General features: G+C 37.9%; 3 protein-coding genes and 1 long non-coding RNA gene across 7 annotated transcripts; all 4 read right to left on the reverse strand.

The window, feature by feature from the left end:
- Window positions 1-5,267: 5,267 nt before the first annotated feature.
- LOC121783963 (ethylene-responsive transcription factor CRF4-like) lies at window positions 5,268-6,772 on the reverse strand. Its single transcript, XM_042182147.1, has one exon. The coding sequence runs from the start codon at window positions 6,463-6,465 to the stop codon at window positions 5,497-5,499; it is 969 nt and encodes a 322-aa protein (XP_042038081.1). The 5' UTR covers window positions 6,466-6,772; the 3' UTR covers window positions 5,268-5,496.
- An 8,387-nt stretch (window positions 6,773-15,159) lies between these two features.
- LOC121785531 lies at window positions 15,160-16,266 on the reverse strand. Its single transcript, XR_006046962.1, has 2 exons — window positions 15,703-16,266; window positions 15,160-15,568 (listed from the first exon to the last, which is right to left on the reverse strand). It is a non-coding gene; the product is annotated as an uncharacterized LOC121785531 (long non-coding RNA).
- Window positions 16,267-16,734: 468 nt separating this feature from the next.
- LOC121785530 lies at window positions 16,735-19,603 on the reverse strand. 2 transcript variants are annotated; one of them, XM_042183986.1, is made up of 6 exons: window positions 19,553-19,603; window positions 19,272-19,453; window positions 18,424-19,022; window positions 18,111-18,170; window positions 17,356-17,977; window positions 16,735-17,175 (listed from the first exon to the last, which is right to left on the reverse strand). In XM_042183986.1, exons 3-5 carry the CDS (start codon window positions 18,998-19,000, stop codon window positions 17,886-17,888), a joined length of 729 nt encoding a protein of 242 aa, XP_042039920.1. In that variant the 5' UTR covers window positions 19,001-19,022; window positions 19,272-19,453; window positions 19,553-19,603; the 3' UTR covers window positions 16,735-17,175; window positions 17,356-17,885. The 2 variants fall into 2 exon arrangements, with proteins under 2 accessions (XP_042039920.1, XP_042039921.1); XM_042183987.1 differs by lacking the exon at window positions 19,553-19,603 and having other exon boundaries at window positions 16,735-17,113; window positions 19,272-19,514.
- A 3,249-nt stretch (window positions 19,604-22,852) lies between these two features.
- LOC121785564 lies at window positions 22,853-25,196 on the reverse strand. Of its 3 annotated transcripts, none has more exons than XM_042184020.1 (3): window positions 25,060-25,196; window positions 24,221-24,843; window positions 22,853-23,991 (listed from the first exon to the last, which is right to left on the reverse strand). In XM_042184020.1, exon 3 carries the CDS (start codon window positions 23,719-23,721, stop codon window positions 23,041-23,043), a length of 681 nt encoding a protein of 226 aa, XP_042039954.1. In that variant the 5' UTR covers window positions 23,722-23,991; window positions 24,221-24,843; window positions 25,060-25,196; the 3' UTR covers window positions 22,853-23,040. The 3 variants fall into 3 exon arrangements, with proteins under 3 accessions (XP_042039954.1, XP_042039955.1, XP_042039956.1); XM_042184021.1 differs by having other exon boundaries at window positions 24,221-24,827; window positions 25,060-25,186; XM_042184022.1 differs by having other exon boundaries at window positions 24,221-25,186.
- Window positions 25,197-25,518: the final 322 nt, after the last annotated feature.

Here is a 25,518-nt window from a genome sequence, read left to right on the forward strand (position 1 = left end):
TCATTGGAAAGCAGTCAAACGTGTTTTGCGGTATCTGCAAAGAACAAAGGATTATATGCTCACTTATAGGAAATCGGATCAGCTTGAGATCATTGGGTATTCTGATTCGGATTTCGCGGGATGCCAAGACAGTCGTAGATCCACGTCAGGTTATGTGTTCATGCTAGCCGGAGGGGCTATATCATGGAAAAGTGTTAAACAAACATTGATAGCCACCTCTACAATGGAAGCAGAATTCATAGCTTGCTTTGAGGCATCACAACATGGAGTATGGTTGCGGAACTTTATTCAAGGACTGCAAATTGTGGATAGTATTGAAAGACCACTCAAGTTATATTGTGACAATAAGTCCGCAGTCATGTACTCCAACAACAACAGGAGCTCGTCGAAGTCCAAACACATTGACATCAAGTTCCTTGCTGTTAAGGATAGAATTCAGAGTAGACAATTGCAAATTGAACACTTAGGTTCAACTTCCATGCTTGCGGATCCTTTCACTAAAGGTTTACCGCCTTCGGTCTTTCATGAGCATGTATTTCACATGGGTGTTCGACCTTGTGATGCTTTGGTTTAGTGGGAGTTTATGTTCATATATGTAATGATATTGAATTTCAATTATTAAGTGCACACTTTAGTTACTTTGGTTTTAGTTACTTTGAATTATGCTTTGGTATTTTCTGATCTCACTACAGTTTCAGAGGACCAGTTGAAAATAGACATGCAAAGATCACATAGCATGTAATTTTCATGCTGTACACTCATATTTTGATTTGTGTTGCTTGATGTGTTGATATTTGTGATCACTGATGAGTTTAGTCATGTATACGTGTTGTGACTTAAACTTCTTTGGTTCTATATTAACATGTTTAGTAGACCGGATCGGTAAAGATGATTAATATAAATAGTAAGCGCGCAACTTCAGTAATGAACAATCAATTGGTGACTTTTATGTTGGCCCAATTGGGAGATTGTTGGAACATTTTAATATGGTCCAACATAATCGTCTAAAGATTGTATAATATTTATGACTATTTATTGGATGACCCGATTACGTGATCTACTAAGTTAATATAACTTATAGGGTCAAACGATCATCTATAAAAGTATGAGGACTTTTGTGCAGATACTAATTTGGATAACTTTAATTTTGTTATGGGTGAAATTAGAGTTATAATAAAGTTAGGGACTTATTCTCTAATTTGCGGTTATGGTCCCCAACTATTAACGCTATAAATATGTCAATCTCATCCCATTCCGAAAGACAATTCAGAAACTCAAGATTTCCAGATTACAGAGAATCTGTGAAAAGCGTTAATACTTGGAAGGCCAATCACCAATCTCAAGAACAACATGAATTCGAATCCATGTAAGCTTCCGCTTTATGTTTATCGATCGTTTTCAACTTGTATGATTTATGTGTGAATCATTAATTTGATTCCAACATTAAAATCCCCAATTAACATATATGATGGATCCCATGGTTTAGAAAATGAGAATTTAGTTGGATTTGTGAATAGAAAGTTTACAGAAATAAATTTTCAAAGAAGTACTAACACTATTGGAGTTTGGCTTGCCTCGTCACATTGAGCCAAAAAACAGAGAACATAAATACGTAGAGCTCGACAAAATTATAACTAGTGTATACGTTCAAGGTGATTAATTTGTTTTATTAGTATCTATAAATTAGTTTACAATTTAGTTATCTTTATTTATATCGAACGTTTTACAGAATCCATGAGTGTTTTCCCAATTTATTGTATGCATGAAGAGTATGAGCTAGAGAGGTAGCTAAGTAAATGAGCATCAACTCCAACACATTTTAAATTCATTATTTAATTAGTATATAGTAATGCACTAGATGATCTAATAATTAATAAATTGTCATCAATTTCTAGATGCCCTTGGTTTAAGTGGAAAATCAGCTTGTTATACTCGTCATGTCTTTGCACTTTGAAAGTTATGTTAAGCGCAAATTGTATATATGTATAGTAGCTGATCAATTTAAGTAATTAATACTCCACTTGTATATAGGAGTAAAGAGCCACTTGTATATATGATGTTGTGTTGGGTATATTAATAGTATTATTTAAATATTTTTTAGGATAAATGATCGATTATATCTCATCGTTTACCCTTTATATCCGAATGAGAATATATATTAATCACACACTACTAATTTTCAACTCTTTCAAATGCCCAAAAGTTTTCATCTATGATTAATAATACCAAAAGGAGTACTATCATTTTAGAGCAGTGGGTGAAATGTGTGAAGTGTGTGAAATATGTGAAATGTATATAGTGTGTGAAATGTGTGTAGTGTGTAAAATTGTGTAGTGTGTGTAAAATGTGAAATGTGTGAAGTGTGTGAAATATGAGACATGTGTGTAGTGTGTGCACTGTGTGTATATTCATCAAACATGTCAATTCAATTTCTTATCAATTCTCATTTTACCAAACATAGGATTTGGAATTGAATTAGAATTCCAATTCCAATTCAATTCCAATTCAGGTAGTGCTCATAACAGAAATCGAAAATCAATAAATGAGATTAATCCCAATGCTTCTTCTGTAATTAATCACAATTGAAAAAGAAAAAGGAATTGTGAAAAGAAGGGCCACCACATTGTAGAATGGCAAAGCTCGCATTTTGATGCGAACAAATTGAAGGAAACATTTGAAACCAGTTTCTTCGTACAACGAAGTAAGATATGCTGGCCTCCCTCTCTTAATTATTTTAATTTATTCTTTCATTATTCTTAACCACACCCTATAATGATATTTTACACTTTAATTTGGCCGAATTGTTGTTTTAAAACAAACTAACAAATTGCAAGTTCATGGGAAAAAGTCATATACTAAAACAAGTCAAAATAGGGCACAAGAAGATCTAGCAAAGCCTAGATGAATTTCAACGCAATCCCTCGAGCCCACCTCGCATGAGCCCCCGACACATTGAGAAAAAAATTAAGTTGCACCGCGAGCTTCTCGTGCTCGACCCAAACATTTGGCATCATATCAACAATACTGAATCTAGCTTAACCTTCAACTTTTTTATAACGAGCATAACAATCCAAGCTTGCAATGTTGAATATTGGAGAATATTGACATTATTGAGTATTGAGTAGTTAACTTATTAATCATAAGCATTTCTATTTAAAAATAGCTTTTGGCAAGAAATTAGTTTCCCGTTTCTATTTGAAGAAAGAAAAGTCCTAATTTTAGAGATGCATCTTTTGGAAAAACAAAAGGAGATAAAAAGAAAAAGAAAAAGAAAAAGAAAAGTTGGGTAAGCCTAGATATTCCACCTAACATATTTCCCTTCTCTCTATTTTGTCAAGCCATCAGATTTTTTTTTTCGAATGGGCAATTCTAAAATTTATTTATACTTCCTAAAACAATATACGATCAACAAATAGTGAAAATTTTCTGACCTTTATTTTACATTATTGTAATGTTCTCTCTAGATTAACTTAGTAATTTCGAGGTGACTACGTACGTACACCACGAAGGATTATTTTCAGATGATGATACCTGGCATATTAATGAGGGATTATTCAATTCATGTGTGCAAATCAAAGTAAACCACATGCTTAAGAGATATTTGAAGAGAGTTTAGGGGCAATTAAGCATTTTTAGCATACTTAATCAGAAAAGAGTTGTCCATTTTGGAGTTGTGTGACAGTGACTCTTGCATTGATCAATGGCTACTCTACACGGATTTAATTAATGTAGGTGGCTCAGCAATTTTGATAAATCCCAGAGATATTTTCGCCCTAATATTATTTTCCTTTACAATTCGCCCTAATATTATTTTCTGGCTCCGTCACTAACTGATTAGGATGCAAGAAGTGGATAGGAAAATATGGAAACCCAAAAAACAAAGTTAGAAACGAGATGTGAAGACAGGTGTAATAACAATATGGTGAGTATGGTCGGTAGTGACGGTTCATTCATAAAGTGGAAAGTAAGTAAGTAAATAAATAAAAGGATGATCAAGTTGAGGTACCAATTTCAACGACTTATACTAAATCACCCAAAAATGTGGCAAATTTCAGAGGGACCAAGACTGCAATGAGAGTGAGAGAGCAGCAGCAAAAAATATGTTGTGATTGTGGATTTCATAAAACATTTACTTCTCTTTGTGTGCCCTCACTCTCTGCTTCAGAGAATACAGAGTACATATATGGTCCAGGCCCAGGGAATGTACACGAACAGTAAAAATGGACTAATATATAATGCCAAAAACAATTAAGCACTCAGAGATTGGTTGTTTCCATTTATTGTACGGATTTATCGTTTAATTGCTGAATATGTCTTCATTATGAAACAGTAAATGCCAGCTGTCGGTTGGATGACTATAATGCCCTGCAAGTCCAACTGATTTATTATCACATAGCTCATCATTAACCTCGTTTAGTTCTAAAATTGAAGAAATATAACAAAACTAATCTTATTCTAAAATTTCACTTCATGAACGGAAGAAGAGTAGTAATTATGGTGCATTAACCATGATTACAAGCTACAATCTCCCTGCTGACTGACGATAAAACGCAACTTAGTTGGTAAAACATTTTTTTTTTCAATTAATAGGCCATGTTCGAATCATCATGAAGATAAATGAAAAAATAATTATTAGTCGTTTTTTTTTGAAAAAAGGTTACAACCTCCTACTCTACCTACATACATTCTCTTATTTGAGTGAAATGTAAGTTAGTGATCTTTATTTATATGTATATACTAGTAATTTTTTGTATAGAATTAATATCATTTCCCTATCTACGAAAAAATAAACAAATAACTCAGACTTTTTTTCTTTTTCTCCAATTAATTAAATAACCCGACCCGATACAGAGCAACTGGTGCCCACCCATTTAACATTCACGCTGATCTAGTAATATTTAACCATAGTAAGTGGAAAATGAATACAATCACTAAATTTGAAATAAATGCAAAACAGCAACAAAGTCAAAATTAAAAAACCACACCAACCTTAAAGACATAATTTATTGGGGTTTTAAAGAAAATTAAGTATAGAAGAAGTTTAATATTGGTTAAACATCACTACAAAATCTTGCACAAAAGAAAATGAAAGATACGGTCCTTCTTTCTTACACATGTACAAAATCTTTGCAACTCAACACATCAACATATCGTTGCAAAATCTTTTTATTACCAGCAAAAATCAAAACGAAGAAGATATAGTGTACAAAACGAAAATGTCATTTTTGGCAGCCTAATTTTGTTACATCAAAAAACACACGTGAGTGTGGGAAAACAAATCCAATTTATTGTTTCACGATTTGTATCAAGCCTAATACATGACTCAACTAAACCTCCATTTTCATTTTGAATGGAGATCGATACATCTAAAATTAGATACTAACTATACTTAATTAAAACAAAATACAAGCCGACAGTCGGAAAAAGATAACAAAATTTGCCATTTAATCGGCAATCCGACTATGTTCAAACATATTTGATTTTTTTGAACATTTGTTATATTGCTAAGACTGCATCTGAGCCACCAAAACCAAAATAATCTTCAACATCGATTGAGCCAAGTTCCATAAACGAATCATTAACATCTCCGAACTTCACTCCGAGCGACGGAGGATCGTCGAAACAACTTGCTTCGTCCCCGAACAAGTGCTCCTCCTCTTGCAGCCCCAAGTCGAAGAAATTGTCGAAAACCAGAACGTCCATCGCCAAATATTCGTTCCAGTAATCCGGCACAGTACTCGTTTCACCTTCACACTCCACCATCTCCAAGCCGAATTCGTTACGAACCGGACCGGTTCGGTTCAGACCATCTACTAAGCCAAAAACCGGTTCAGATGGACCGGGTTCGGAATACTCACTACATTGGCTACTTAGACAGGCCGGTTCAGCACTCTCACTCGAGCCACTGTTTTTAAACCGGAGAACCGAAACCGGAGAGGAAACGACACGCGCCTCGTCACCGGAGTCATATCCCGAAACCGACGGCGGGGGAGTGAAGTTTGTGAGAGCGTCCGGGCCACGGAGCTTAATGGCGGCGTTGTCGTAGACCATGGCGGCCTCCTCGGCGGTGTTGTAGGTGCCTAGCCAGAGCCTGACCCTTCTGCAGGGGTCTCTAATCTCAGCGGCCCATTTCCCCCACGGCCGCTGCCGCACGCCTCTGTACTTCCTCGCCCCGGCCTCCTTGGGCTTCTTCATGGGCCTGGGCTTGGGGCGGAGAGCGCTGACTTCCCCGCTGCTGCTTATCACAGCTGTCTCCATTTTGATTTCGGTGATGTATTTCTTGACGCGTTGCCGGTGGAAAAGCTCGTCTTCTTCTTCATCATCGCTGGAGGAATCAGTGGCGTCGGGATCGGTCATAGTGATACGGACATTTCTTGGATTTTGGTTTGAGGGTTTGATGATTTTTGTGGTGGTTTTTTTGTGCTCGGTGTATTTGACTGGGTTGTAGAGTATGCTATGATCCATTGTTGAACATACAAGAGAAAGTATGGGAGTAAAGAGAGATTGGTTTGAGATATAAAAAGATGGCGTCAAAGAGAAGTTTAAAGAGCGAGAGAGAATCAAACCCACGCTTGCAAAAATCTGACAAACAAAAAAGACAATACCCTAAAAAGGAGGATTCAAAGGGAAAACGACCAAAGTGAAAGAACCACGCAGTCTACGCCTTGTATACTGCTACGACTGCTACAAAAGAAGAGATCAATAACTTTCTAGAGAGAGAGAGAGTGAGCTTGATGGTTCTGGGTTTTCAGAGAGTATTGAGAAGTTACACTGAAATCGGTATGTTATAGGATCGGAGAAAATGGTAATGCCGAAAAATGCGCAGAGAGTTTTATTTAATTACCGTTTGCAATAAAATATAGTATTGATTTCTCTGTAGCACAATATGGAGGAATCGGAAACTGCTCTTCCTCCGATGAAGATTAGTATTGATTATTTTGCTTTTGTTTGAAGAGATGAAATGGGATTTGGTTGATGAGAGTATACATTTTAGGATTGGTATAAAGATACGTATTTGGTCGTGTAGTTGTCGGAGTCGGTTATATTTTTTTAATGGAGAAAAGAACTCTTGAAAGAAAGTTAAAAGTTTTAAAAGTAATGAAAACGATAAAGAATGTGGAGTGAGTATTTAATTTCTTGACGTGGTACATTTGAAATAGGAGATCAACGATAATTTCAGCCTAAGAGTACTGAATAATTAATGACAATTTAATTGCTAAAGAAGCTACGATGGTTAATTCCCTACAGACAGTGATTTGGGACATAGAGTATGCACTTCAAATAAATGTTGATAATTACACGAATTTTCATTAGTAGTACTTAAAATTAAAAGGCTACCTCAGCCGATCCAAGAGTGTGATCAAGTGTTAAGGGACTCGATTATTTCTTAATCAAATGGTCATGGAATCGGTTAAAAAATAAAAAAAATGAGAAGCATTGGGAATTCATACTAATGATTTGAGGAGTGAGGTGGTGTAATTGATCATAACAGAAAAACGGAAGGCGGGAAGAGAAGAGAGTCCTTTCCTTATGCTTCTGATTTTAATTAGAAAAAGAGAAATACTCTAACTTAAAAAAATCAATTAAGGAGATGATTCGTTGTGAAAAGAAGGACCACCACACCACGTTAGTAGTTTCCAAAATATTATTGGGAGGTATTGGAATGAGTGTAATAAAATGTTTAAGTACACATTTTCATAACTCACACTCCCCCTCCCTATTCAAACACAGCATTAAATCATTAAAATCTCCCACGATTACCGTGTCATAATGTGTCTTCTTGAAGTAAGAGATGTTGGTCTCTCTCTCATCTCAGTTTTTGAAACTGGGAAACATATCTAATCATAAAACACCTAACTAAAACACTTGATATAAGAGATTTACGGTAAGTGTATCTCTTTACAGTAAAGATAAATGCATCTACGTACCGTGTCTATCTTTAGAATCGAAAAGTAACATATTAATATTGATGGTTTTTATTTACTTTCTTAATAATTCAAACTTTCTTTTAATAAATCAAAGAAAATAATCTGCAATTTATAATCGTGAGAGTTTAAAACCATTGTTGGACCCAAAAAAAAGGTAAAAGTAGAAAATGGAAAGAGTTTATATACATTTAACAATCTTATTTGACAAATTGAAAAGAAAAAGAAAAGGAAAAAAAACATATTTTGGGAAATTAAAAAAAAATACTCCCTCCGTCCCGGACTACTTGCACTTATTTCCTTTTTGGGCGTCTCAAGTTATTTGCACTCTTTCTATTTTTAGTAAAAATTATCACCTATAGTCGCAATTGTTGACTTTGCTATACACTCATTCCTTAATCTCCGTGCCGAAAAGGAAATGTGCGAGTAGTCCGGGACGGAGGGAGTACTAGAAAAGTTGGGTATAGCCTTGAGAGTGTGAGACTTGGAGAAAGTGGGCCCACATTTTCTTATGATGAGCCGACCTGACATCTCATTCTCATTATTACCGAGCCACCGCTTCATCGGCGCCTTCCACACCTCATGCCACGTGTTCATGTTCACATGGCAGTGACGTGGCGCTTAACACTTCTACTATTACCTTCCTTTTTCAGTTGTACTAGGATAAATATAATTCATTGATTTTAATTACTAGTAATCTAAGATTTACAAAGCTAGTAGGAGTATAAATTTATTCCAATAGGATGTTCTTTGCTGGACTTATAAGTTGTCTGAAAATTATGTATGTCACAGAGTTGAAAAATTGTAAAAATTAATATAAGGAAATATTGTATGAAAAATAAACATGTCTTAAAAAATAAGCGGCCGGGGAATGTTAGCAAATCGAAAATCTATGTATTGTGCTTTTCAGGAATTAAATAAGTGTTATGTATTTACATGGCAATGTGATCAACTTAATCAATTTTAGGACTAAGTACTTTTTCAGTTTAATTTCGAATAACATATATAGATTATTATTTATTTTTTGTATTGGTATATTTTGTTAGTAATGTATTTAGTACATTAAATTTGTGTTACATAGAAATATATGTACAAAGAAATTGAAATTTGGTAGTTTTGGTTTGGTAAAGTGGGATTTCTGTCTGGGATTCGTAAGTGCTTGGAAAATGAGGGAGACATGAAAATGGAGTACGTTTTTAGATGATAGTAGTAATTGTTAATCTAAATTCGTTCCTTAAACTGGGCGAAAACAGAACTTTCTTACTTAACCTTTTATGTTGTTGGTTTGCCATCTGTAATTATTCTTTTGGCATGTAATATTTGTTTCATTGCAACTTGGTTAATATACCTTAATTTTTGGATATAAAAGTTTAATTTGCAAGTACTCGTTGCTTTGGTTTTATATTAAAGTATCAATTAATGAAAAATAACAATTTCTTATACCATTGAAATGATAGGGGTTTTTTAAAGCAGTGTACCAGCACCCAAACACTTAATTTGAGTTTAGTACTATTAGAACTTCTAATTTTTTTAAAGCTAGATGAGTCTCTATTATCCTTTGGTGAATGAGGATTCATGAATAATAGCATTATGATACATATGTGCAACTTATCTACTTCTCCTATAATTGTAGTACTATTTTTGCTATTATTGTTGTTTATATTTTGAATTGTTTCTTTATTTCTAGCTTTTAGATATTTTTTTTTCTGAGCTGTTTTTTTAACATAAAATAAAATATTAATTTCGACAGTTGCCCCATCCCACCCAACAATGTGCCTCCCAACATACAATGTTTTGACCATTATTGCATAATAATGAGAATGTCTGGACCCCACCGGAGCCCCGCCAACTGAGCGCGCCGCTTATCTCCGGCGGCTGAGTGGCAGCACAACCACCGCTCCACTCACACAACACAGTGGGTCTCAACTTGTCATTCCAAATCTTGTCTTCAATTAAGACAATTCCCACAAGTACAAAACCAAAATAATTAAATGAAAAAGATTAGTGTTAGGTTTATAAATTAAATTGAAGCAGATTTTCAGGGTCCATGCTTTCTCTATCTCTTTCCCCTCCTCCACTCGTGGGCACGACCCTTTTGCCGGATTTAAAATATGTGAGAGTATTAATGTATTATATATAGTTCCACTCAGATTCTTCCATAGATATGGAGCCGACGTGTGTAGATTTTTGTTTTAGAGTAGTTTCTTTTAGTAGAATACATATTATTAATACATACAACGACATGGGTCACCATGTACTATACTGTCTATTTAATGGCATTTAGGGGCAAAAAGGAATTAATTTATTTATATATATGAATAATCAATATTGATTTAGGATTCCTAGGGACCATGCATTTTAATTCCCCAGTTCTTACTTTCTGGCCATCATTCATTTAACTAATTACTACTCCACTTAGTAATTTGAGGATGATTAGCTGATAATTTAGTGAAATGAATACTCTTTCTTTGTCAAGCTTTCGAATTTTAGATAGTATTGAAGGAATTTAAAGTTATTGGTGTGAAATACAGCAAGCCCAGGAAATTTAGATTCATTAAATTAGTTAATTACTTATATCATATTTTCTAAACCTAATTAATTATAATGATATATGTACTCTTGTTCGGGGACAAATTGAGAACACTTATATAACTAGTAATTTTTTCCCAGAGGTAGATATATAGTAGAACTAGTAAAAAAAGATATCCGTATTATTTTCATACTATTTATGATTTATGAATAAGGTACATAACGAAATGATTAAGTAAAGATCCCTGTATTTTTCTGAATATCTTTATTTTGCCTATTCTATTGGGCGACTCATCCCATTTGGAATAGTGCTATATTTTTTTTTTCCAAAGCATCTTAGAGCATCCACTACGCGTCCCGCGGCGGGACGCGTTACAACCCTCGTCCCGTCCCGTAGCCCGTCCCCAGCCCGTCCCGTAGCCCGCATCCGCGAGACAAGGGACGCGCCGGGCGACGTGGCGCGCCCCCGATGCATGCGTGACGCCCACTCGCTGGCCCGCGAGTGGGCGTCGTCACGGATGACACAATAAATCAATTTTTTTAAAAAAAAATCGATTTTTTTAAAAAAATACTTTTTATTTATAAAAATTATTTTTATATTTTAAAAACAATTTTTACAAATAATTAAATATAAGAAATTCGTAATAGCCCACATATATTTGATGGGCTTGCGAATTTATGAAACTCATTCTTGGTTGCTTCTCTTTTATAGAGACAACCTTGAATGTTTTATGTTCCACTTTCGATGTGGGACAAAGTCATTATTGGTTGCTTCTCTTTTATAGAGACAACCTTGAATGTTTTATGTTCCACTTTCGATGTGGGACAAAGTCATTATTGGTTGCTTCTCTTTTATAGAGACAACCTTGAATGTTTTATGTTCCACTTTCGATGTGGGACAAAGTCATTCTTGGTTGCTTCTCTTTTATAGAGACAACCTTGAATGTTTTATGTTTCACTTTCGATGTGGGATACAATCATTCTTGGTTGTTCTTCTTTTATAGAGACAACCTTGAATGTTTTATGTTTCACTTTCGATGTGGGATACAATCATTCTTGGTTGTTCTTCTTTTATAGAGACAACCTTGAATGTTTTATGTTTCACTTTCGATGTGGGATACAATCATTCTTGGTTGTTCTTCTTTTATAGAGACATCCTTGAATGTTTTATGTTTCACTTTCGATGTGGGACAAAATCATTCTTGATTGTTTCTCTTTTATAGAGACATCCAAGAATGATTTTGTCCCACATCGAAAGTGAAACATAAAACATTCAAGGATGTCCATATAAAATTGTATTTTAAATTATGTCATTTTTATTTTTTTAAGATTTTAATTATGTTTTTTTTTAATTTTAAGTTGTATTTTTATTTTATGCTGTAATGTTGTTTTAATTTTAATGAATTGTGTTTGTTTAAATTGAATTGGGTTGGAAAAAAAAATAAAAAATAAAATTGAATGAATAGTAATTAAGGGACGGTTAAGGGACGGAGTGTTGCAGGTTCCGTCACTTAGTTAAGGGATGGAGGAAAAAGGACAGTGAGGCCCTCAAATAGTGGTCAAATAGTAGTTAAGAGACGGTATAAAGACAACTTAGTGGATGGCCTTGATAAACTTAAACTGAATAACTTGGCAATTCGGCTTTAATCAAAATTAAATGACATCTGTAGACTATACGTAGAGATATATCTTCTCATTAACTCGTACATAACGCTAGTTAGCTTTATTTTGTGAGTTACGACCATTAACTAGAGTGAAAATCTCAGGAAATCACCGATCACGTGCTTAGAGTAGATCTCAACACAATTTTGAAGCAATTAGCATGCTGTTTTTTATCCAAATACTAATAATTAATCACAATTATATTGTTATTTTTCTCACACAAGATTAACAATCTGGAATTAATTTTGTTCAATTCATGGTTCTGAGTCTTCTGACTGATGCAATTAATGCGGTTGAAATAATTGACTTTTCCCTAAATTCTATGCTAGTTTGTGATAGTTAAATAGTTAAACTCCGGCACTATGTCACCTTTTTAAAATATCCATATGAAAAAATATTTAAATTCTTAAATTCAAAATAATAATTCTATTTTCTCTTTTGGTTCTCCAAAATACATCCTTTTAGAAATTATAATTTCAAACATATATACAAATCTTGTCATTAAGTTAAACCATCTTAGTTGTGATGTGGACGTAACTATTGATTAAATTAGTTACATGATCGAGAGATCAAGATTCTTATATTACTCACACTAATTTCAACAAATGAAGATAAATACACAATTGCCTTTAAGGCTTTAACTTATAGTATAACTAGATAGGGGGCAGCTTGTGAAATCTCTTACAACTATTTAAAATATGCATGATCCATGCTGCACGAGCAATAACACTTTTTTTTTCTTTTACTACTTTTTAATTTGCACGAGCAATAACTTAGATAGTTAGTGGGTGGAATAAGATTGTAGTAACAATTGGTCAACACATGCATGCAAGTTGATCTCAATCCTTTCACTTACCAAACACTAGTTTTTTCATTCTTTATTATATAAATAATGAAATATCCATGCATAATGTTATAGGAAAACAGAAGGGTTCATTAATTAATGAAGTAGTTGCTTTATATATATATATATATACTTTCATAAACTAGGTACAATTATTATTTTATAAAAATATCATTTTAGAGTGGCTTTTTTGGAAACTAAATTGAAATAACGTCGCTTTTAATTTTTAAACGGTACAAAGGGCTTAGAGTATAACAATTCAGAGAACACATTTCAATTCACAAAAAAAGGTTACTAAATTTGGGGCAATTTTTTTAACAAAAAAAAACAATTAGTTTTGAAAGTAAGGAAATTGGAGGTTATAAACAAGCCTGCATTGAATGGGCCTCCGCTAAATGGGCCATTCGAATAAACAAGGCTGCAATGAATGGGCTGCCGCTGAAACAATTTATCTTTGACTGAAATGAATTAAATTAAAATCTAAGTCTGTATATTAAATACTGCTGCCCATGTAAATATAAAATAAAAAATACGTACTACAATAGAATTGAAGTACTATATGATGATAATTGATTGGATCGATCGATCAACATCGATTTCAATTATAAGACCATCAACAATGGCGGCCGTCGGACCGGCGTGCCGGACGTCCGCGCGAGATGTCCGCCATTAGGCGAGCGCGAGGCGGACGGGGGCGTCGCTTGCGGACACCGCAGATCCGCGGCTTTCGGACGACGTCCGTCGTGACGTCCGACATTGCGGTGTCCCGACGGACTTCCCGATTTTTTAATTTTTTAATTTTTTTATAAAAAACTCTATATATACGGCTCGTTGAACTTCATTTCATTCGCACCACTTGTTTTAACGAGTTTCTCTCTCTCTACGTTTCTTTTAAATATCCAAAATGGCTAGTGGTAGTGGTAGTGGTGCGGGTGGTAGTGGTGGGGTGCTGATGACTTACTCCGGCGAATTAACGAAGAGGTACGGGCCGTTACGTCCAAGGAGATAAATCGTTTGATACAAGCAGCCTTGCAGCAGCAGCAGCAGCAGCCGACAGTACTTTGACCCATCCATCGTCGAGCTATAGTACCCCGGGACCACATCGCTGCACACCGTCGGTTATATGAGTATTGCTCCGGAGCCGCGGTTTGGAGAGAACATGTTCCGCCGACGTTTTAGGATGCGTTGTCCGCTATTTCTGCATATCGTGGGCATTTTAGAGCGTCGATACGAGTATTTCAGGATGAGGGAGGATGCGGTTGGTAAACCTGACCACACGCCCATACAGAAATGCACTGCCGCAATCAGGTAGCTAGCACACCGAGGTGCGGCCGACATGTTTGATGAGTACCTCCACATCGGCGAGACGACTGCCCGCGAATGTCTGCAGTATTTTTGTGAGGGCGTTAGGGAGATATTCGGGGATGAGTATCTTCGGAAGCCTACCCACGAAGACTACCAGGCTCTGATGGATATACACGGGAGTCAGCACGGGTTTTCGGGAATGTTGGGCAGCATAGATTGTATGCATTGGGAGTGGTATATTGATAGCATCGCTGATGTCATGTACGCACGTATTATCATGCACAACATGATTGTCGAAGATGAAAGTCCAGCACTGACTGATTGGGCTAGTGATGATGTTGATGCTGCCGGTCCAAGCCACGGCGTGGCCACCGCCAATGTACGTATGGGGATACCCCATGAAGAGGCCGATCGGGCCCGTGCATTTGCCGACATGGGCCAACGACAAGCTCATATTCGACTCAAGAACGATATAATTGAAGAGCTATGGACGCGGAGGGGTGCACGTTAATATTTTTAATGTAATTTGTTTAATTTTTTTTTGTTGAACTGTACTTTTTTTTTATTTAATGAAATTATCATTGCACTTTCTCAGTCCGTATTCGTGTCGAAATTTTCATTCCGTAAATTGTTTAATTTTGTGAATTTGTGAATTTTTATTATTGTGGATGTCAGTCGGGATTTCCTTGGGGATGTTCGTCATTGTCCAGTGGGATGTCCTTATGACATGGCAGTGCAGTGGGAGATCCATATGACGTGGCAGAAGGTGTTTTTGGGAAGTTCGTCGGGTTGTCCGCCGGGACATCCGTCCCACTGTGGATGCTCTTAGTAGTTTGTACCACGAATCATCTTTACATCATATGACTTTGGTTTTAAGGAAAACAGATGAAGAAGTATCGTTCAAATTATTACATCACATTAATCTCAAAATCCAAAGTCTGATACAAATTCTATGCATCTAATTGATAGTCAAGAATAAACTACATGACTACCCGTGGAGTCGATTTTACTAATCCTACGACACAAATGTGGATAAAAATAAAATTCTAAAATGTGGATCAAATCACCCCATAATAAAGAGAATGCAAATATTTGTTCCTCTTTCATTTGGATAAACAGAACCACTAGCTAGAAACCAGGTCCTCTAATTTGATTAATTTCTTCATCTTCTTGATCATCAAGTTTCATAATATTTAGGAGTAGTAAATAAATTCACTAGATTTGTCAATCTAATGAATTATGTAAGTGAGCACCAAAGCGAGGAACATTAGAACGTATGCGACACCTTGATCTATTGTTGTACCTATAAAAGCATCAACATAAATTAATAATTAATAATTAATAATAATAACTTATATTCATTAGAGTAGAGTGTTATACCAAAATGAAAAATTGGACAGTTTTTTGGTAAACGGAAGGAATATACGAAAGTCATACCATCGTTGGTGGTTGGAGGCGTCGCACTGGCGGTGGCAACGGTGGTGGCTAACGCCATCACCATTATGACAACCAATGCTTTGCTAATCATCTCCATTTTTCTGGCCCTCTGGTTTTTTGTTGTTGCTTCTGTTTAGCTTCTCCTCTGCGTTAGGAGAAGGAAGACGGCGGCCTTATCGAGCCAGAGAGAGAGAGAATCATAAAATCACGATCTCTTCTCTCTTCCTTTCTGCAGAGGAATTTCGAACGATTTCTCTCCTTGATGTGAACTTCTTACATCTCCACACATTTATTTATATTTATATATATATACATGCTACAGTTATTTCGGTTATAAGCAGTTGTTGAATTGCTTGGATCTCGTAAAATCTGTTTACTAGATTTAAGGTGGATCTGTAATTTTTGTATGGTTCTTTCATGTGAGAGATTTAAAGCAAGATTTCCACAAATATGCTCAAAGCCATTCATTTACACACACACACACACACACTCCAAAAAGGACCTCGTCATCTTATTAGATCACACTTTCAATACTAACGCTAGGAAGTAGAAATATTGATAAGCATGATATTTCAGCGAGGCCAAAGGAAAGCACCCATAGCAAACTTCCTCTTATGATCATCTGTCCCGATCACCGGAAGCCCATACTGCAAGAGGAGGCGGTCGAGCTTCCATTCAGGCATCGACTTATAGTCCTCCGCCGTGTATTTGGGATAGTGCAGAGGCATCTGAAAGAAACCACCACTTGAACTCACTCTTTCCGGCAGTTGACGAGGCAGCTCCGAGCACTCCATTTCCCTTTCTTCTCTGCTCAAGCTAACCTCTGCTGCCCTCTTTATATATATATATATATATACAAGGTTTTGCGTGTGTGTGTGTCTCATTGGATTAATTAGTCAAATAAAAATGGTGGGATCAGAGAATCCTCAGAAAATATTCTTGTGTAAGTGAATTAGTCCCCAATCTTACAAACGTGTACCTCATAAAAATATGACAGCATACATTATTGGATGTTAGGTGGGATTGCAAGACTAAATCTTGACAACTAATACGATTATATGTCACAAAAAAATAAACACAATTCAATACCATTGGCCTCAAGATTAGGCCTAATCCCATTAGCTTCATATAACCCTAATAAATCTTGAATAGGCCCATGTCATGGCACATAATTCACTATCAGACTAACCAAAAACACTAAAAGAGGCATTATATACATTGAAGATTACCAAAAACCTGAGTTTTCAAATAGAGTGGATGCAACCGCTTCGTGTAATCTTGTTCAAGCCAGTCAGTTGAAAGAAGGGATCCTCTTCATTCTTGTAGATTTCGAACAACTGTTTAGAGTAGTGATTTGCCAATTTCCGGCACTGCTCAACACCCCTTTGATTGAAGTTCCGGAGCTGTCGCACTTTCTTGTTCATGTCAGTGAGGGGATCGCCATCAGTAAGAAATTCAGCTAAGGCACTGCCACTGTGAAGGTTAGAGAAAAAAAAATGTAACATGTAAGGATCATACTTTTACCAATTGAACACAGCAAAAAGTGATAGTCTCGATTTGAATGTAGAGTAGCTCTTAAAAAAGAACTGCATGCATATGATACAAGGATAATGGAGTGCAAAAGTAAGGGCATGACACTCAGCAAAAACTCACCTTGATGCATGAGTGTGGCTAAACCCTCGTCCATTGCGAACTATGGCTGCTTTAGCAGATTGCTCGTAAGATGTTTGCTGGCAATACAGTGCACAAACCGCCTTCATACACAGTTCAGCCGACTTGCCAAAATCGGCAAGCATATCTGATTCAAACTGGTTTCCCTAGATCACCCTGGTTTCCAGACCTCCTCGGAGAACATTTACCTCTAACACTGTTATCTTTCCTATCTCCCACCCTCAGCGAACGTCGTCTGGGAGTGACTTTTCTGAGATTGTTCTTAGAACAAGAATCATTAACAAATCTTCTCCTGTGCTGAGTATCAGGACGGTGTGCCAGTTTAGAAAGTGGGATACTATCATCACTTTCACTCTCACTAGTAACAATTTGAGCACTCCTAAATTTCCTCCTTTTATGCATCCGAAATGGTTGTCCAGCAGTAGAGCAGTTAGTTTCCTCTTCATCGCTCTGATGTTCAGCAGTTGGCTCATGCATATTTTTCGAGGGCAACTCCGCTCCATCATCAGATTCTAATACAACAACGCTTGACCTCTGGACCTTCCTCCTTTTGTTGCAATCAACATCAGGTAAAGATACATGGACAATGTCAAGATCATCGTCGCTGTCATCAACATAGATAGGTTCAAGACGTGGCCAACAGCCAAGGGTCGAGGGAGAATGATTCTGTAGCGGACTCTATTCCACAGTAAAGTCTAGGCATGTTTTAACTCTTGATTTGAAAATACATTTCTGACCTCCCTTTGATCCATCCGTATATGCATAACGATAAGACGGGTAGCTAACTGGTGGTGTGCCTGCCAAAGAGGATCAACCATGAGCCCATACCATGTATCTAAATGAAAAATGAACAGCAAATGAAATAATTTAATCCTCCATTGGTCCCAGCAATAATAAGGAAGATATAATAATATCTCTACAACATAACAATTTATAACTTTTCACTTCCCATGCATATATCGATCCAATTTCTACCAGAAACATCAAATCACACACAAACAAATAGATACAACTTCATTTTCATAATTTTACAGAGCACCTGAGGCTTACCACAATTTACTTGATTGTCAGTTGCAGCCCCACCTTCTACATTAAATCCAGATAGTGAACCACCTTGATGATCATCCATCTTCCCCGAACACATCTCTTGCCAGTCTAGACCCTCCTTCGTTGTTCCAACGGCTAGTTTCTTCTCCAACTCCATCACTCGAGCCTCTATTTCTTTACATTTTAACTTCCACAACTCGAGGTCACTTTCAGATTTTCTCTTCTCACACACCAAATCCTTATTCTCATTCATCAAAACTGCAAACTTTTCCTTCTCCGCACCATCTCGAATGATCTTTTCAAGATCTTCATTCTTCTGTTTCAACTTTTTAACCTCATCCCGAAATTCGATATTTTCTAGTTCCATAAAGCCAGCCTTAAGCCCTAGACGGTCAATCACAGTGTCTTTCATTCCAATATCTGATTCCAGAAATGCACATTTTTCGTTGGCTTTTTTAATTTTATCTTGCAAATCAAAACATCCAATGCAATCCCCGTACTCTCTCTTCAAACCTACTCCACTACTAAAACAGTTCCCAGTTTCCTGGTCTTCCAATTTTATCCCCTTATCGGCTTCCATACTCGCATTTGAGTCCCAAAACCTAATTTCAAGAAACACAAAATAACGATAAAAAAAAAGGATAATCACAATATCAATACTCAAAATAAAACATGTGAAAATACGGAACCAAGCAAAAAACAACATATTGCGACGGAGAAATAGAAAAACCGCAGGGTTTAAAGAGGTTTATGCGTAAATTCAGTGTTTACAAAAAAAATTGGAAAATACATAAACGAGCATAAAAAGAAATCGCCAAAGATATGGAAGGTTCATTGCCGATTGAACTTACAAGAATCAGCGGAGATGCAAGAGTGAGGCGAAACGTCTGCAGACGTCGTTTGTCCTAAACTTACGGGTTGGGCCGAACTTCAAACCGCATTTAAAGCATGTTCCTGCAACGATATGCTTCTTGTACTCCTCCGATCTTATTTATATTTCAAAAACGCCGCTAAGGTCAAACGCAAGATGACACTGCGGCATGTGTAGCAATACATGAGATTACTCAATACAAGTGAAAGAGACGACAAAGACTGTTGAGTCACTGACTTGGTGAAGTTCAATGAACTGTACCTGGGTAGAGATCGAGCTATATGGGGGATAGGATCCCCTGCTGTGCTGAAATGCACAGCAGGGGCTGCTGCCTCAAACATTCAATTAAAATAATAATTTATTAATTTAATTAAATTATTTAATTAAATTGATTATTTTATTTCTTTGTGTGAGGCTGCAGCCCCTGCTGTGCATTTCAGCACAGCAGGGGATCCTATCCCGCTATATGGAGGTAGATGATAAGAGCATCCCCAGTGGAGCGCCCTAGGGGCGTCATAAAGCCCGCCCTATGCACCGTCACGTTAGCATTTTATCCTCCTGTCGTTCCACCTGCAGTGGGACGCTCTAAGGCGTGCCCTAAGCATTTTCTTCTATTTGAATACTTAAATAACTACAAAAATTGGAGAAAACCTTCATTTCATTTATAAAATTAATACATTACAATGCGAATTAAAAAAAAACACAAACTCATCGACGGTGGTTACGGGCCCACAGTTCTTCAACCATGTCGTTCATGAGCTGCGCATGGTCGTGTTGGTTGCGCATTGAGGCCTGTTTAGATAGAACCTCATTGAAGCCCGTCGGTAATCCTCGAGCGGGGGGCTCGGTCGTCGTGGTAGAGGAGCTAGATGCACTTTCGTCATCGGTCCAATCGGTGATGCTCCCACCTTCATGTTCGGCTATCATGTTGTGCAAGATTATGCACGCATACATGACATCGGCGAGGACTTCCTTGAACCAGAGACGGCCTGGCCCTTTCACTATTGCCCACCGTGCTTGGAGCACATCAAATGTCCGCTCCACATCCTTCCGCGCCACCTCCTGCTTTTGCGCAAATAAAACTCTCTTCTCACCAATTGGGCAATTGATCGTCTTCAGAAAAATAGGCCACCTTGGGTATATGCCATCGGCCAAGTAGTACCCCATGTGGTATTGGCGCCTGTTGGCAGTGAACTCGATGGTCGGGGCCGTTGCCGTTGCATTGCTCGGTGAAGAGGTGGATGAGTTGAGGACGTTGATGTCGTTGTTCGACTCAGCTACACCGAAGTAAGCATGCCAGATCCATAGCCGATGGTCAGCGACGGCTTCGAGGATCATCGTCGGGTGGCTGCCCTTGTATCCACTAGTGAATTGGACTCTCCACGCCGTCGGACAATTCTTCCACGCCCAGTGCATACAGTCGATGCTCCCTAGCATCCCAGGAAAGCCGTGCGCCGTCTCGTGCATTCTCATTAGGTCGTGGCAATCTACAGCTGTCTGCTTTCGCAAATATGTGTCGCTGTAGGCCTCCATAACTCCCCTACAAAATCTCTTTAGGCACTCGCGGCCTTTTGTATCCCCGATGTGGAGGTACTCGTCGAACATGCCAGCGCTGATGCCGTAGGCCAACTGACGGAGTGCAACTGTGCACTTCTACAATGGCGTAAGTCCGGGTCTGTCGATGCCATCTTCCCGATACTGGAAGTATTCATCACGTGACTCCAATGTCTGGACAATGCTGAGAAAAAGGTAACGAGGCATTCTAAACTGGCTGCGGAAAACTGTCGGGCCCCACCGTGGTTACTCGGCAAAATAGTCTGCAAATAGACGTTCGTGAGCTACGTCGTGTTCGCGTGGGACAAACGTCCGAAGTCGAATAGGCCTGCAGATCTGCTCCGCCGCCGCCGCCTTCTCGAGTTGCATTATGGCTAAGCATTCCGCCATTGCATCGTGCACGGCTGCGTTTAAGGCTCGAGTCAAGGTAGGACTACCGTCCTCCGAGGAACTCCGGTCGTCGTCGTTGTTCATTTTGGTTTGTGGGAGATGGAGAAACATGAGAAATGAGAGATGCGAGAAATGTTCGTATGAAAAATAGAATGACAATCGATGTTTAAATAGACAAATTTTGAGTTTTAAAAAAATAAAAAATAAAAACGCGTTGCATCGTCCGCGGCGCCCACAGTGGGCGGACAATGGCGCGGACGATGCCCTATCGTCCGCGCTTCGTCCGCGGACTAAGCGTAGGGCGCGGACGACGCATCGTCCGTCGTCCGCGGAGCTATAGTGGCGGACGATAGCGCGCCCGATGCATCGGGTGCGCTATCGTCCGTCCCACTGTGGATGCTCTAATGTAAATGTTACATACTCCCTCCGTCCCGCACTACTCGCACTTATTTCCTTTTTGGGCGTCCCAAGTTACTTGCACTCTTTCCATTTTTAGTAAAAAATTTCACCTACAGCCATAATTTTTTACTTTCCTGTACACTCATTCCTTAATCTCCGAGCCGAAAAGGAAATGAGCGAGTAGCCCGGGACGGAGGGAGTACCTTATTAGCTTATTATATATATATATATTGATGACATCTTGATTATGGACATAGACCGTACTATATAATGTAATCTCTGAAAGATTAGTTATCTAGTTGGTCACGGTGAAGGAATTGGGTGACGTTTCCTACGTCGTTGCAATAAAAAGTAAAGTCTATAATGGACAATAAAAATATCAGTTACTGTAGGAGTATATTGATATTAGACGTTTTCAAACAGATCGTGACATATTTTGTCTCGGGACATATGATGTCCTCCAGTGGCGGATCCAGGATCCGAAGATGGAGGGGGCGGAATATATAGTATTAGCTTGGTTTAGTGCGGACATGGCTATTTTTTTTGTTGTTCGGGGCGACGCCGGAGGCAAACGGAGGGGGCGGACATGGTAAATTTACATCCCGATAAGGGAAAAATAGTCGCACGGAGGGGGCGACCGCCCCCTCCTGCCCCCCCTAGATCCGCCACTGATGTCCTCAATTGTGTATATTGATATTAGACGTTTTCAAACAGATCGTGACATATTTTGTCTCGGGACATATGATGTCCTCAATTGTGTATATTGATATTAGACGTTTTCAAACAGATCGTGACATATTTTGTCTCGGGACATATGATGTCCTCAATTGTGTTGAAATAAGTAGGAGTAATTTCAAAGACGACCGTCAATTTAGTCACCAAAGCCAAGAGCTAAGAACATAAATTAATAAAAGAAAATAGCATGAAGTTGTTGGACATGTTAATTGTTGGCTTTGAATCGATAAGGTTAAAGCTTCATTACATTATTTTTTTTATCACATTCTATGGGTTTTCACATTTATAGAAATAAATGTTTGCATTTAGTTTGTTCCCCTGAATTACTCTTCCTGAACTACAAGCTGATTTCGTCGATAGCCATCGACATGCACCAGCGTGTCTTCGGAACAGGGTTTGGATGAACAAGTCGAAACGATCACTCACTGCACCAAACTGATTAAAGTAAAGGCTATAAATCCAAAAAAAAAATACTCAAGAGAATGCTGCAACAGAATAAGTTGCACTAAACGTGTTTGATCAGTTAAATTACAAGGATGAAATCCCATCCTATTCTGATCTCCAAAAGTTGCACACCCTATTTTCCTCCTAAACAAAAGTCAACTACTGGAAATAAGGAAAAGTATTAAAATACTTGGAAATAAATTATAATATCCAAACTGAATATTTAACTAAATACATATTTTGCACTTCTTGCCATCCAGTCCAGGTTCACTGCTTGCTCGACACACCCTACGCCACGCACCCGTGTCAGCCAACTCGTCTTTTCTCTGGTCAAACATCACACCCCCTCTGCCCTCGCCTGTACACTCGCCATGTCTGTCCCTCACCTGTATCACATTCAGATTTGTCCGAACAATCCCCAGAGAATGAGCCATCATGATCAGACCCATCGTTGCAGTCTGATACATCTGTGCTGTCCACAGTATAACCACCAGAACTTTCATCTTCAGAACTCGACTCATCCCTTCCATTTCATCTTCAAGTAGAGTGTCAGTCGTATTCTCTGATATTCCTAAATCACCCCGGTTTCCAGACCTCCTCTGAGAACATTTACCTGAAACACTGTTATCTTTAATATATCCTACCCTCAGCAAATGCCGTCTGGGAGTGACTTGTCTGAGATTGTTCCCAAAACAAGAATCATTAACAAATCTTCTCCTCGGCTGAGTATCAGGACGGTGTGTCAGTCTAGAAAGTGGGATCTTATCATCGCTTTCACTCTCACTAGTAACAATTTGAGCAAATCCTTTCCTAACTTTCCTCCTTTTATGCATCCGAAATGGTTGTCCAGCAGTAGAGCAGCTAGTTTCCTCTTCATCGCTCTTATGTTCAGCAGTTGTCTTATACATATTTTTCAAGGGCGACTCCACTCCATCCTCAAGACTCTAATGCAACACCGCTTGACCTCTGAGCCTTTCTCTTTTTGTTACAACCAACATCAGGTAAAGATACATGTTCAATGTCAAGATCATCATCACTGTGACCAATTGGTTCAAGAGGTGGCCTATAGCCAAGGTTCGAGGGAGAATGTTTCTGCAGCGGACTCCTTTCTAGAGCAAAGTCCAGGCGTTTTTTAACACTTGATTTGACAATACATGTCTGGTCTCCCTCTGATCCATCTGTATATGTACAATGATTAGACGGGTTGCTAGCTGTCAAAGAGATGTAACCATGACAATCATACTATATATCTAAATGAAAAAAACAGCAACTAAAATAATTTATATTCCTGCATGGATCTGAGCACTAATAAGAAAGATAAAGTAATATCTAACAGAAACATCAAAATCAGATAAACAAATAGATAAAACTACATTTTGATAATCCCATAAAACACATGAGGCTTACCTTGATTTGCTCCATCTTCAGTTGCAGCCCCTACCGCTGATGGGTGCCCACCTTCTACATTAAATCCAGATGATGAACCATCTCGATGATTCATCTCCCCTGAACACATCGCTTGCAAATCTAGAACCACCTTTGTTGTTCCATCAGCTAGTTTGTTCGCCCACTCCATCACCCGAACCTCCATTTGTTTACATTTTAACTTCCACAACTCAAGCTCGCTTTCAGCTTTCCTCTTCTCACACACCAAAGCCTCATTCTCATTCATCAAAAGTGCAAACTGTTCCATCTCCTCACTATCTCGAATGCAAGAGCGTCGTTCCTCTGTTTCAACTTTATAACCTCATCCAGGAATTCGACATTTTCCAGTTCCCTAAACCCAACCTTAAGCTCCAGACGGTCAATCAAAATGTCTTTCTTTCCAATATCTAATTCCAGTATTGCACATTTTTCGTTGGCTTTTTTAATTTTATCTTGCAAATCAATGCATCCAATGCACTCCTTATACTCTCTCTCCAGTCTTACTCCACTTCTAAAACAGTTCCCAGTTTCCTGCTCGACCAATTTTATCCCCTTATCGACTTCCATACCCGCATATGAAACCTAAAACCTAATTTGAAGAAACACTAAATAAAACAATAAAAGGATAATCAGAACATGAATACTCAAAATAAAACATGTATAGATACGAATCCAAGCAATAAAACAACATAGTGCGACAAAGAAATAGAAAGCCGCAGGGTTTAAAGAGGTTGAGCAGAAATTCTGTGTTTACAGAAAAATAATAAAAGACTTGTAGGAATCGCCAAAGAAATGGAACGTTGATTGCCAAGTGAACTTACGAGAATCAGCGGAGATCCAAGAGCGAGGCGAAACTGCTGCAGAAGCCGTTTGTTTTGCTTTTCTGAAGCAAAGATGGCGAAATGCAGAACTGTTTGAGATGATTGTTTGTTTTTTGCAGAAGTTCGCAAAAGCAAATGATACTAATAATCTTTATTATCTTCATTAAGATTATTAGTAATTATGTTTTATATTTTGTCTATCCAATAAAAGTTGCATGATTGGGCCCTTCCCAACAAAAATATTACACAGTTATCACTATTCGGCCCACTTATTGATCATTCATCCATTTATAAATCGTCTCAATAAGGATTACACATATTTCCTCGGAAACATTAGAAAAATACTGTATAATTTTTATAAGTGGTCGAACAATATCACATGCTTGATGCTATGCGTTTAGCTAGATAAAAAGAAAAAAAGAGAAAAGAAAAAAAAAAGACAAAGAGACAAGAAACCTT

This window comes from Salvia splendens, chromosome 21, assembly GCF_004379255.2.
Source record: "Salvia splendens isolate huo1 chromosome 21, SspV2, whole genome shotgun sequence".
Lineage (NCBI taxonomy): Eukaryota > Viridiplantae > Streptophyta > Magnoliopsida > Lamiales > Lamiaceae > Salvia > Salvia splendens.